This window comes from Cyprinodon variegatus, unplaced genomic scaffold, assembly GCF_000732505.1.
Source record: "Cyprinodon variegatus isolate N-32 unplaced genomic scaffold, C_variegatus-1.0 Scaffold1582, whole genome shotgun sequence".
Classification (NCBI taxonomy): Eukaryota; Metazoa; Chordata; class Actinopteri; order Cyprinodontiformes; family Cyprinodontidae; genus Cyprinodon; species Cyprinodon variegatus.
Genome location: NW_015152035.1, coordinates 18,623 through 31,436, shown reverse-complemented (window position 1 = coordinate 31,436; position 12,814 = coordinate 18,623). Strand labels below are relative to the sequence as shown.

The following is a 12,814-nucleotide window of genomic DNA, read 5'->3' as shown; positions in this document are numbered from 1 at the left end:
CAGGGACCCAGAATGGCAGTCTGTGCGAGTGGGGCTCAAACTCTATGCCCAAACCACTAGACCGCCACTAAATTTAAAAATCAGGTATCGATGCTGATTTATTTAAGTGGCCGCTGACAGTTTTGAAATGAAAGAAAATACTGTCTGCAACTGCAGTGGAGGTGGGTTGTTCATATAAGCTGCCAGGATTTGCAGTATTAAAGATGGATTAGTGGAGTGCAGTCATGGGAAGAAGAGCACACACACCCCTTCAAGCCCTTTGTGTCACAGCATGATAAAAAATGTCAATATTTTAAAACGGACAATACTCAAAGAAACTGCAGATCTCTACAGACCATAGTTATGTAAAAGACTTAGATATATTTTGTTGTCATCTTGTATATACAGAGTGTATACAAAACGAGTGTATAGTACAGCTTTTCAGCCAGTAAATGAACATTTCTATTCCATAAAATGCAGCAAAAGGTCAAGAAAATTAGAAAACTAAATAAAACTGGCTTTTGAAAAAGCTGCTAGAAGATAATTTACAAAGAACATGGCTGGTCTTTAGTTTTACAAAGCGGAATATCAAAGTTTTCTTAGAAATGAGTAACAGATCAGCTCAGACCCGTTCTACATGTAGGGGAGCAACATTCACCGCTAAAGTCACAGCTGTTATGTTTCATCCTTTCTGTTATGTCCACTCATTTCTAGACTCAATGCTTTTGGTCACATCTCCTCATAATAATAACTGAACTTTATTGATCTCACATTGGAGAAATTTACCTCTGCATTTAACCCATCCCCTTGGGGAGCAGTGGGCTGCCGTCGTGCGGCGCCCGGGGGAGCAGAGTGGGGTATATTCACTTTAATAAAAATGATTCAGAGCGCAGAAACATTTAAACCAACACAACATAAACAAGAGGAGAAAACTTTTTTAAATTTAAGGTTCTTTCTCAGAGGGCCAGAGTGGCAGTCTGTGGGAATGGGACTCGAGCTCAGAAACTAAGGATTAGGGGTGTAAATTACACCCATCATGGCGATCCGATTCAGAATCAATTTCCTGACCAAACAATTCAATTATTTTCGATACTCAAGAATACACCACGATACGATTCATTAATTGGTTAATTTTTTTTTTGTTTTACCTTCAAGGCTAGACTATGTTTTAGATTTGAAATAAATAAATTAAAGCTGTAATATTGGTTTTAATTTTATTTGAAAAACAACAGCAAATAACAAAAGTAGCAAAGTTGTAGTCCACCTATGCCTATGAAAACCTCTGAAAAATAATAATGCATCTGTGTTATACGATTCTTAAAGGCCTTGCATCAAAAAATACTTCAATGGGTGCCACCAGTTAAGTAACAAAAACAGGCCTACAGTCATGGCCAAAAGTTTTGAGAATGATTTAAATGTTAATATTTACAAAGTCTACTGCTTCAGTTTTTATAACGGCAATTTGCTTATATTCCAGAATGTTATAAAGAGTGATCAGCGTAACAGCAATTCATTGCAAAGTCAATATTTGCCTAGAAAATGAGCTTTATTCACCAAAACACATTTCAACATCATTGCAGCCCTGCCTTAAAAGGACCAGCTAACATTGTTTCAGTGATTGCTCCATTAACACAAGTGTGGGTGGTGATGACAGGGCTGGAGATCAATCTGTCATGATATAGTAAGAATGACATCACTGGACACTTTAAAAAGAGGCTGGTGCCTGGCATCATTGTTTCTCTTCTGTGAACCATTGTTATCTCTAAAGAAACATATGCAGTCATCATTGCACTGCACAAAAATGGCCGAACAGGAAAGAGAATCACAGCTAGAAAGATTGCACCTCAGTCAACAATATATGGCATCATCAAGAACTTCAGGAAGAGGTTCCATTGTTGCCAAAAAGGCTCCAGGGCGCCCAGGAAAGACAAACAAGCGCCAGTACCATCTCTAAAAAGTGTTTCAGCAGCGGGATCGAGCTACCAGCAGTGCAGAGCTTGCTCAGGAATGGCAGCAGGCAAGTGTGAGTGCATCTGCACGCACTGTGAGGCGGAGACTCTTGGAGCAAGGCCTGGTCTCAAGGAGGGCAGCAAAGAAGTCACTTCTCTCCAGGAAAAACATCAGGGACAGACTGATATTCTGCTAAAGGTACAGGGAGGGGACCCCTGAGGACTGGGGTAAAGTCATTTTCTCAGATCAATCCCCTTTCCGATTGTTTGGGACATCTGGAAAACAGCTTGTTGGGAGAAGACGAAGTGAGCGCTACCACCAGTCTTGTCTCATGCCAACTGTAAAGCATCTTCTAACAATTCATGTGTGAGGTTGCTTCTCAGCCAAGGGAGTCGGCTCTCTCACAGTCTTACCTAGAAACACAGCCATGAATAAAGAATGGTACCAGAATGTCCTCCGAAAGCAACTTCTCCCAACCGTCCAAGAGCAGTTTGGTGATGGACAATGCCTTTTCCAGCATGATGGAGCACCTTGCCATAAAGCAAAGGTGATATCTAACTGGCTCAGGGAACAAAACATAGAGATTTTGGGTCCATGGCCTGGAAACACCCCTGATCTTAATCCCATTGAAAACTTGTGTTCAATCATCAAGAGACGGGTGGACAAATGAAAACCTAGGAATTCTGACAAAATGCAAGCATTGATTATGCAAGAATGGACTGCTATCAGTCAGGATTTGGTCCACAAGTTGATTGAGAGCATGCCAGGGAGAACTGCAGAGGTCCTGAAGAAGAGGGGTCAACACGGCAAATATTGACTTGCTGCATTAACTCATTCTGTCATTAAAAGCTTTTGTTACTCATAATATGATTGCAATTGTATTTCTGTATGTGATGATCTGACATACACACATGAAAACCAGAGGGCAGCAGATCATGTGAAAATATATTTGTGTCATTCTCAATACTTTTGACTATGACTGTATACTAAACCGCAGCACGGTAGTAGACTGGAGGGAAAAACATTGTGAATCGATACTCTTTTTGAAATGTCCATGCATTGGATCGTCAGCTGTTGGATCGATGCATCGATACAAAACCATTATTATTTACACCCTACTAAGGATTCNGAATTCTGACAAAATGCAAGCATTGATTTTGCAAGAATGGACGCTATCAGTCAGGATTTGGTCCAGAAGTTGATTGAGAGCATGCCAGGGAGAATTACAGAGGTCCTGAAGAAGAGGGGTCAACACTGCAAATATTGACTTGCTGCATTAACTCATTCTGTCATTAAAAGCTTTTGTTACTCATAATATGATTGCAATTTTATTTCTGTATGTGATGATCTGACATACACACATGAAAACCAGAGGGCAGCAGATCATGTGAAAATATATTTGTGTCATTCTCAATACTTTTGGCTATGACTGTATACTAAACCGCAGCACGGGAGTCAGAATTATGTCCAGGAGCAAACTGATGAAAATAGACTGGAGGGGAAAACATCGTGAATTGATACTCTTTTTGAAATGTCCATGCATTGGATCGTCAGCTGTTGGATCGATGCATCGATACAAAACCATTATTATTTACACCCTACTAAGGATTCCAAGCTATATGCCCTAAGCACTAAGCCACAACCTTTTGTAATGATTTGATCTGATTCTAAAGAAGTAGAGAGACCGGCTGAAAACCGCTTTTAACAAGCCTGAAAATGTCAACAGCACCACAGACTCTTCCCTCTATGCCAGCTGCATTACTATAACAGGCTTAATATTACAAGACAAGTTCATATATTCTAAATTACAAATTAGTAACTATAGACTAAAACTCGTTTTTTACGTCTTGCCTTGGCTATAGTTCTAATTTTCTGAAAAACTTAATTTCCGTTTTTTTTCAAGGACTGAAAGTTCTTTACAACGAAACACATTGTTGTCCTCGTAAAAGCTAAAATATCGCGAGAGCACATGACGTTACCCATAGTTAGTGCACGCGCCGGTGTTTCGACTGGAACCTGGAAACAGCCTCCGCCGTCCTTCCTTTCATTCTTGTAATCCGTCTGCGTAGGGTGTGCTCCGGAGCTAGCCTCGGCACACATTTTATTATTATGAAACAAACCAAAAGCTAGTGACCACCCGCAGACATATTTTTATAAGAAAACCTTAAATCGGTGAAGCAGGATTCGATTTGCCAACGAAGCAACGCGAAGAAGACGCTACCTTCGGAAAAAAAGGAACGAAAGACGGAACGGTGTTAGCAGGCTAGGCTAATAGCGTCATTGTTGAGAGCGCTGATAATTAACGTTAGCCTTATTGCTTTTCTCATTTAAACAAGTTTAACTTCCTGGCATTGTAATTGTCACGGTTTATGTTTGATTTTGTCGATAGTGTAACACTCTGTTGTTTTGAAGGAGCTGATATTCTTAAATTTGATCATTTAAGGCCACGTCGAGTAGGCCGCGCTCCGACATCTTGCTGTTCGTGCTACATAGCCCACGTTATTAGCAGTTAGCCTTATCGTGGCTCTGGTCTTTAGAGTTTGCCAAATTAAGAGAACGGAACGCTCTTTAAAATCACCTGAAAGCCACCTTTCTGCATTGAAATTAAACATTTATCGGATTGATTGAAAACAAACCGACATGAATCCCAGCGCGCCTAGCTACCCCATGGCCTCCCTCTACGTGGGGGACCTGCATCCAGACGTTACCGAGGCCATGCTTTACGAGAAGTTCAGCCCAGCCGGACCCATCCTCTCCATCAGGGTGTGCAGAGATATGATCACCCGCCGCTCTCTGGGATATGCATACGTTAACTTCCAACAGCCCGCCGATGGTAAGCTAACCTTAAAATAATGTAATGACATAGTTTAATCCGACTGTTTTTCAAATTCATCTCAGCCCAGGGTGACCAGATTTTTTATTATTATTATTTATTGGGTGGTTAGCACGTAAAGCCATAATTCTAGAAAGGCTTGAAATTGAATAAAATTAGTGTGCCTCATCAGGCTAAAGTAGTAGAACAAGTTGACATAGATTTGGAGTCAGTGGGTCACATGACCTGAAAGCTATTGAAGAAAAGGCACAACTTTTGTCTTTAAAAATCGAAAATGGCTTAAAATTGCATAAAAGCATGTGTGCATTACATATGTTATCTATTGGCATGATTATATATTACCCCCACCCCCTCCCAAAAAATGTCGTCCTTATCAGAAACCCAAATCTGGTCACCCTAATTCAGCCTCACATTTTCAGTTACTTGGGCGATTATCACTAAATGTGTACTACTTATACCTTCTTATTTCCATGATTTAATGTTTATAGCTGAACGAGCTTTGGACACGATGAACTTCGATGTAATTAAGGGCAGACCTCTCCGCATCATGTGGTCTCAGCGTGACCCCTCATTGAGGAAGAGCGGGGTGGGAAACATCTTCATCAAAAACCTGGACAAGTCTATTGACAACAAGGCCCTTTACGACACCTTCTCTGCGTTTGGAAACATCCTGTCCTGCAAGGTAAACCGCAACGCGTCCGGTCTGCGTGTGGCTGTGGTTCATGTGGACTCACTGCATGAGTTAAAGAGATCTCAAGAGGGTTGAAAGCTGAATTAAAAATGCTTGACATGCATGGTGTGTTTAGATGTTTCTAACTCCCTTAAATCTGCCCTTTCTAAGGTGGTTTGTGATGAAAATGGCTCAAAGGGTTACGGTTTTGTGCACTTTGAGACCCACGAGGCAGCTGAGCGTGCCATTGAGAAAATGAACGGCATGTTGCTCAATGACAGAAAAGTGTAAGTGGTGGAGATTTACATTTGTTCTACAAATGTTTAAAAGACATTTAACAAAGTATGTTTAGCCTAACTTCAGTGTTATCTGTGTTTGCCTGCTTCCTGTTTTAGATGCATCTGCAACCAGTTTTCATTGAATTGTTCTAGAATGAATGTTTGGGGTTCTGATGGGAATATCTTTTTGAATCTAGATTATTATTGCAACCTGGTTGAAATCACATTAGTGCTGTCCTTCTGTCAGAATAGCATACCCTGTCAGACCAGGATACCCATAGTCAATATGAATGTGCAAGAGGTCAGATTTGCGCATTTCCCTTTAGTTTTGTACGAAAAATGGACTTTAAACCACCTCAATGTGCGTGTATCCCTTCAGTCATCTACAAAAAAAAATTTAAGGTGAGATTGCCATATGCTTAAAAAAACAAACAAAAAAACACCAAAAAGTAAGTAGTTTAAAGACTATTTTTGTACAAAACTAAAGGGATAAACAGAGGGGATAAATTGATATTGACTATTGGTGTGCTCATCTGACAGAACAGCGTCTAAATTAATAAAAAAAGGTTATATCTTGATGTGCGACTGAGATGTTGGCTTGAACAGCTGAAGCATACTTTGCTTTTACAGGATCTCTTAGATTAGCTGTACCATTAAGCTGCTATAGCTGTCAGTTTTGAATACAGCATCACTTTGCTAATATGCTTTTTATGGTTCATTAGGTTTGTCGGCCGCTTCAAGTCACGCAAAGAGAGGGAGGCTGAGCTTGGGGCACGAGCCCGAGAGTTTACCAATGTTTACATCAAAAACTTTGGGGAAGACATGGATGACGAGAAGCTGAAGGAGTTATTTAGCAAATATGGTGAGATGTCAAGATTTCAGATGCACATTGTATAAAAGTCACCAACCGACAAGTGCAAAGCGCCTGGATAAACGTGTTGATTAGCCTGCCTGTTTTGAAGGTCCTGCTCTCAGTATCAGGGTGATGACAGACGAGAGCGGCAAATCCAAGGGATTTGGTTTCGTCAGCTTCGAGAGGCACGAAGACGCACAGAAGGTTAATGGAGTTTCCTTTCAAGCATTTTTCTTTATCTCATCTTTTTCTGAACTTATCTGACTTTCTCTACTTTTCTGCTCCGGCTCCGTAGGCTGTAGATGACATGAACGGCAAAGAGCTGAATGGCCGACAGGTGTACGTGGGCCGCGCTCAGAAGAAGGGGGAGCGTCAGAATGAGCTCAAACGTAAATTTGAGCAGATGAAACAAGATCGCATGACCAGATATCAGGTTTGTCTGACTTCCTCTGACAGTTAGAGTCCACTCCTCATAAGTTCAGTTAAATCCAGTCAGTATATTATGTCCACCTAACCTCAACATTATTTGCAGAGATAAAGCTTTAAAGTACTGATAATGTGTTAGAAGGTTTATATAACTTTGATCTGGGATGATTCTCGTCTCTCCATGATTGTGAATTAATTGACTGAAAAAGATTCAGGTCTGTTTGAGATGCTGATTGGGTGATTGTCATCCGTCATTTGTGCTGAAATGGTTTCTTTCCTAAAGGGGATCACTATGTCTGTTTTATTTGTAGTTGACTTATTACTGGGTGTGCATCTTCTAAAATGAAACCGTGCACAGCAGCCTTTCAGGAAGCATACAGAGAGATAAGATGAGGTTAATCATTCACAGAATGATGCAGGTGTGCGTGCTTTGACCTGTGCAGCTGAACCCGGCTATGGTCTGAATTGTAAACGATATTCAGAGGTTTAATGGCTTAAAGATTCAGGGTCTATTTTATTAATTATTATAGGGTTTCTGCGGGTCATTAAGTCAAAATTTTTATTTTTTTAGCATTAAAATTCATTAAATGTGATTATTGTTGCATTTAAAATCCTTTATTAAAAAAAAACAACACATTTATAAAAACAATTTAGTCAGATATATCAGATATAACTGGTTAATATGACTGTATGATCTGGTGAACTGTAAAGTGCCTTGAAATGACGTGTGGTGTGAATTGGAGCTATAGAAATAAACTGAATTGAATTCTGCGTCAAGGCGTATGTTTGGAAAAGCTAGAGAATAGGAAAATGATAATTTCAACAAGAGTGGGAAAACATAAACACTTAAATAATAATTCCTCATTCTTAGTAAGGAAAGTCATAATTGTTTTTATTTTACCAGGGTGTCAATCTGTATGTTAAAAACCTGGACGACGGCCTGGATGATGAGCGTCTGCGCAAAGAGTTCTCTCCATTCGGAACCATCACAAGTGCAAAGGTAACAGTGATCCTTTGAATATACGAAGAATACATTTAGTGTAATCAGTTGGTTGTCTGGAAATGTAACGAATCGATCCTCTCCTCCTCCGCAGGTGATGATGGAGGGCGGCCGCAGTAAAGGCTTTGGCTTCGTGTGCTTCTCTTCCCCAGAAGAGGCGACTAAAGCTGTGACGGAGATGAATGGGCGCATTGTGGCCACAAAGCCGCTATATGTTGCTCTTGCTCAGCGAAAGGAAGAGCGTCAGGCCCATTTAACCAACCAGTATATGCAGAGGATGGCCACGGTTCGCGCTGTGCCCAACCCCGTCCTCAACCCCTACCAACCTGCTCCACCTTCAGGCTACTTCATGGCAGCTATTCCACAGGTGACCCTCCAACCAGCTGACTCGCTTTAAACTTCCTGTTGGTGATTTCCTTTGGTTTTTGTGACTAACACACGGTTGGTCTCGTGTTCAGGCTCAGAACCGTGCTGCGTATTACTCTGCCAACCAGTTGGCCCAGCTTCGCCCCGGTCCTCGCTGGGCCACCCAGGGAGTGCGTCCTCAGCGTAAGTGTTCTCCCACAATATTCAAGTTTCTAAAGATCGTAGTGTTTTGGTATTAAATGTGTATCATTCTGGTGTTTTCACCAGACTTCCAAAACATGCCCAACGCCATGCGTGCGTCGGCACCAAGGCCGCAGACCTTCAACACCATTCGTGCTACCACTACCACCAACACCCAGGTCCCACGCATGATGGCCTCCCAGCGCATGCGTAAGTCTTTCCGATTAGCTCATCCTAATAAAGGTGTCCCTATCCGGTAACTGGCTCATCAATTCAGCTTTTTTTATTTTTTTTTAACTAAGCGACTGATTCTGTTCCTCCCCGTAGCGACCCAGGCTCTTGGCCAGCGTCCTGCCGGTGCCTCGGCCACTGCAGCCCCAGTCCGTCCCATGCCAGGGTACAAATACGCTGCTGGTGTGCGCAATCCTCAGCAGCACATGGCCTCCCAGCCTCCAGTCTCCATGCAGCAAGTAAGATCAGCCCTGCCTCGCTTTCCATCCAACATCAGTGCTTTTTAATTTGATATTGTTTGTACAGCAGCTGGAGTTCTGATGTCCTTGTTTCTGCTTTAGCCCGCTGTCCATGTCCAAGGCCAGGAGCCGCTGACAGCCTCCATGCTGGCGGCTGCCCCGCCGCAGGAGCAGAAGCAGATGCTGGGTGAGTTAGCCATCCCTTAACCAATGATGTCACTCATCGTTTGGTTTGATTCTCTTTATAAGACGGCCGGCTTCTTCCTTTCATAGGTGAGCGTCTGTTCCCCCTCATCCAGAATATGCATCCCAGCCTGGCTGGTAAGATCACTGGCATGCTTCTGGAGATCGACAATTCTGAGCTTCTTCACATGCTTGAATCACCCGAGTCCCTGCGCTCCAAGGTTTGACCATTTAGTTTTAACATCTGGATGCTGTCATTTAAAAATCAGTTTCTCCTCATTAGGTAGCCTTTTTTTCATTTGTTTCACTAAATGTTTTGTTTTCAGGTGGATGAGGCTGTTGCTGTGCTGCAGGCCCACCAGGCCAAAGAGGCTGCTCAGAAGTCCACCACACCTGCTGGTGTTCCTAGCGTCTAAGGTATGCACGAGCGATTGATCGAAAGCACGACTTTAAGAGCCGATTCATTCTTAGCATCATCTTAAATCCTTTGCTTCTAATTATTTATATCGTTGTTCTTTTTTCTTGCAGCTCGAGCATTTTGAAACCTGCTTCACCGATGGAAAAAGAGAAAAAAAACTTAAACATCGAAAAACCTAAAACTCAGAAAACATTGCAAAATGATAAATTATTTCTTAAAAAAAAAATACAAAAACGATTGAATCTGCCAGGTCTAGAGATGGTTTAACTAGACCTTGATCATAAAGAAAAAATTAGTTTAAAAAAAATAGCAAAATAGATAAAAATTGAAAATTGTTATAAAATTGAATGCATTCCTCTGTTTTATGTCATTTTACTGTCAGTGCTCAACTTGTCAGCAATATCAGGAAAGTGATTGCTGAGCATTTTGGGGCAATTAGTATTGCAAACTACTGGCTATAATAAAACGTCATTCAAAAATATGTACCTGGTTTGTGTTTATTAAGGTAAGATGTTGGTTTCCAGGGGCTTCAATAGTTCAATGTTTCAGTACTATTCTCCACTAGATGTCACTGTTGGGCCAACAAATTGCACTTTAACCACTCAGGGATTTTAATCAGTATAATAGAAACTTCTGAAGTATTAATCTAGTGAATGGTTGGTGAAACTTCATGGGGGGAAAAATATGGTTTTATATAAATTTACCAGAAAATGTATAATTTACCCGCTCCACAAAATGTGCAGCAACGTGTGATTCAAATAGGCTTTTGTTTAAAGGAGACGTGGAATTGTACAGCAATTTGCACATTTTCCTTGTTTACAAATTATTATGGGCTCAACTGAAGTTTATTTTTTTAGGCATTAGCACAGGATGTGGATCCATTTTTTTTTTTTAAACACTTGCTGTATTTATTTTAGTTTCAATGAATGAAACCAGGTTTTGGTAAACCAATGAAATGAAAACTGTAAGAAGTGATCATAGAAGAACGTTTAGCTTTTTAAACGTTTTCCAAGATTAAAGTTTTTGACCAAACTTTGGCCCAATACATGAGGCTCATGCTGATTTGATCCAAACTTTTCTCAAAACACAGCCTGAGACCAAACAATCACTTTAGGGAGTAAACTCTGGCTGTTAAGGATGTCATGCAATCATTTAAGAGAGGACCAGCCTTTTAGAACTGTGGTCATGTCAGTTTAGGAGAGAAATTTGTTAAAGACCGAACTCTAAATACAGTCAACATTGTTTATCTTTAATACAGTTCCGTAAAAATTCAAAAAATATCCACTGGACTTGGTTTTCAAGATTTGAAGATGTTTCGCCACCTCTCCAGGAAGCTTTCTCAATTCAAATGTCTTTAATACAGTATGCCTCTGGTACTAATGATGCCATGAAATTTTATTATATTTAGTTGTGGTGAATGTGAAATATGATTCATGTAAGAGCAATAATGCATTGAAACTACACAGATTTTGGCTGATAAGCTCTAAATTGTCTAAATCAGTGTAAGGTTGTACCTTGGGAAGAAAAAGGCCTCATTGGTGTTTTTATGATTGATCTATAAGAATGAAAGATTCGACCAAAATGAAACTGTTCCTTAATTTCTTCAGTCAATTAAGGAACGAAGATGGGTAAAATTTGTAATATGTATGATTTGAGTATAATTTTAGAGAGTAATTTTATTTATTTGTATTTTTTAAATTCTATGTAATAAATTTATGAAAAATGGAGTGGAAAAAAATAATTTCTTAATTCATGAAAAAATATGAAAAATGAGATTACACCATCAAAATATTTCTCAATATTTAACTGAATTTGAAACACTAGGTGGTAAACAAATGGAGTGGTTAAAGAAAATGCTTTATTTCCAGCAATGATTTGCTTTAGCAATCAAGGTATAGCCACTCATAGAAAGTGAAGCAAAGATAATTCTTCCAAAAAAAAAAAAAAAACAGAACAATCCACTGGACTTGGTTTCCAAGTTTGAAGACGTTTCTCTTCCCATCCATCCAGGAATCTTTTTTAATTCAAAATGTCAGGAATAGCGTTTAGTTTTAGGTTTTATACAGTAGCCCCTTTACAGTATTTTATCATTCATATTTTAACTCTTCCCTATTATGTTATTCTTATACATTTTTGCTAAGGTCCTCATTTGTGTGACCATTTTCAATAATCTTCCTGCTGCTGTAAATTTGCCCATTGTGGGACAATAAAGAGATTTTCTATTCTATTTTATAAAAGGGGTAGAAAGATATAAGTAAATCTAAACAATGTCTATATAAAAAATATACCTGCAAAATCTCTAATATTCAACAACAAAATATACTTGGTTAAGCATATTGTGCAAAACAGTAAAAAAATTTAAATCCTATCAGATTTAAAGTCCCCACACTGCAGATATGTTAAAATGTCCTTAAATTACAGCCAAACCCATTTACACAGTAAAAGGTAAAAACCTTTAGATAAATCAAACATTACCGCCACATATCTGAATCCATAACCATTAAAACAACTATTTTCATTAATCTCAGACGGAACTGTTCACAGACTTGAATTATATTAAACTGCACTTCCAATATTCACCACTAGTCGGCGCCAAGTGCCTTTTTCCTCTGATCACGGAGCAGCCAGCTTGCTTGGTCTCGCAATGAATCCTGGGAAAACCAAGAGGATTTGAAGAACGGGTCCGAGATTGCAATAATCATTCAAACCGAATTTCCCTTTTGGAATTTTTTTTTATGGATTTTTAAACTGAATTATTCAAAAACAATGTTCAATTTCATACAGTTTTTTTTTTTCTCCAATGTAAAGCAAGGCCTATCTGGGTCTGTGTAGGAAGTCAACCTTCCATCAATAAGGTGTAAGGCTGAAACATTTTTTTAAAATGTCCTTATTGTTCAAAAACGTGTTATTTCACATTAGTGATGAAGCGTCATTCAGCGTTTCAGTACACTGGTAAACGGTATTGATACTGTTACTGAATACTGACACCTGCTGGACATTTAAAATCCCTACAGGCCATCACAGTCAACTGACTGATCTGATGACCTATAATATGATTTAAGCCATTGTTTGCCAGAATGTATTATTTCAAATCTATTTTTTATTTAAAATGTTTGAGATTTTTAGATGTAAATCATGAATGGGAACCTATAACGGGGAAATTTAAGATATGTGAATAAGGATATTTGTGGACTAGGATTTATTTATT

The 12,814-nt window shown here is 39.6% G+C and overlaps 1 protein-coding gene across 1 annotated transcript; it reads left to right on the top strand.

Annotated features, from left to right (window-relative positions):
• Window positions 1-3,970: 3,970 nt before the first annotated feature.
• LOC107103981 (polyadenylate-binding protein 1-like) lies at window positions 3,971-10,084 on the top strand. The gene is made up of 15 exons (XM_015403858.1): window positions 3,971-4,762; window positions 5,251-5,444; window positions 5,604-5,719; window positions 6,433-6,572; window positions 6,673-6,767; window positions 6,859-6,996; window positions 7,894-7,989; window positions 8,084-8,356; window positions 8,448-8,538; window positions 8,623-8,745; window positions 8,863-9,005; window positions 9,108-9,192; window positions 9,279-9,409; window positions 9,515-9,605; window positions 9,717-10,084. Exons 1-14 carry the CDS (start codon window positions 4,570-4,572, stop codon window positions 9,602-9,604), a joined length of 1,908 nt encoding a protein of 635 aa, XP_015259344.1. The 5' UTR covers window positions 3,971-4,569; the 3' UTR covers window position 9,605; window positions 9,717-10,084.
• The last annotated feature ends 2,730 nt before the right edge of the window (window positions 10,085-12,814 follow it).

Bases quoted from the DNA above. Each gene is read 5' to 3' on its own strand.
- LOC107103981 (XM_015403858.1), top strand. From the start codon at position 4,570: ATGAATCCCAGCGCGCCTAGCTACCCCATGGCCTCCCTCTACGTGGGG. The intron at 5,445-5,603 runs GTAAACCGCAAC...GCCCTTTCTAAG, and splicing joins GAAACATCCTGTCCTGCAAG to GTGGTTTGTGATGAAAATGG. The intron at 8,746-8,862 runs GTAAGTCTTTCC...TCCTCCCCGTAG, and splicing joins GATGGCCTCCCAGCGCATGC to CGACCCAGGCTCTTGGCCAG.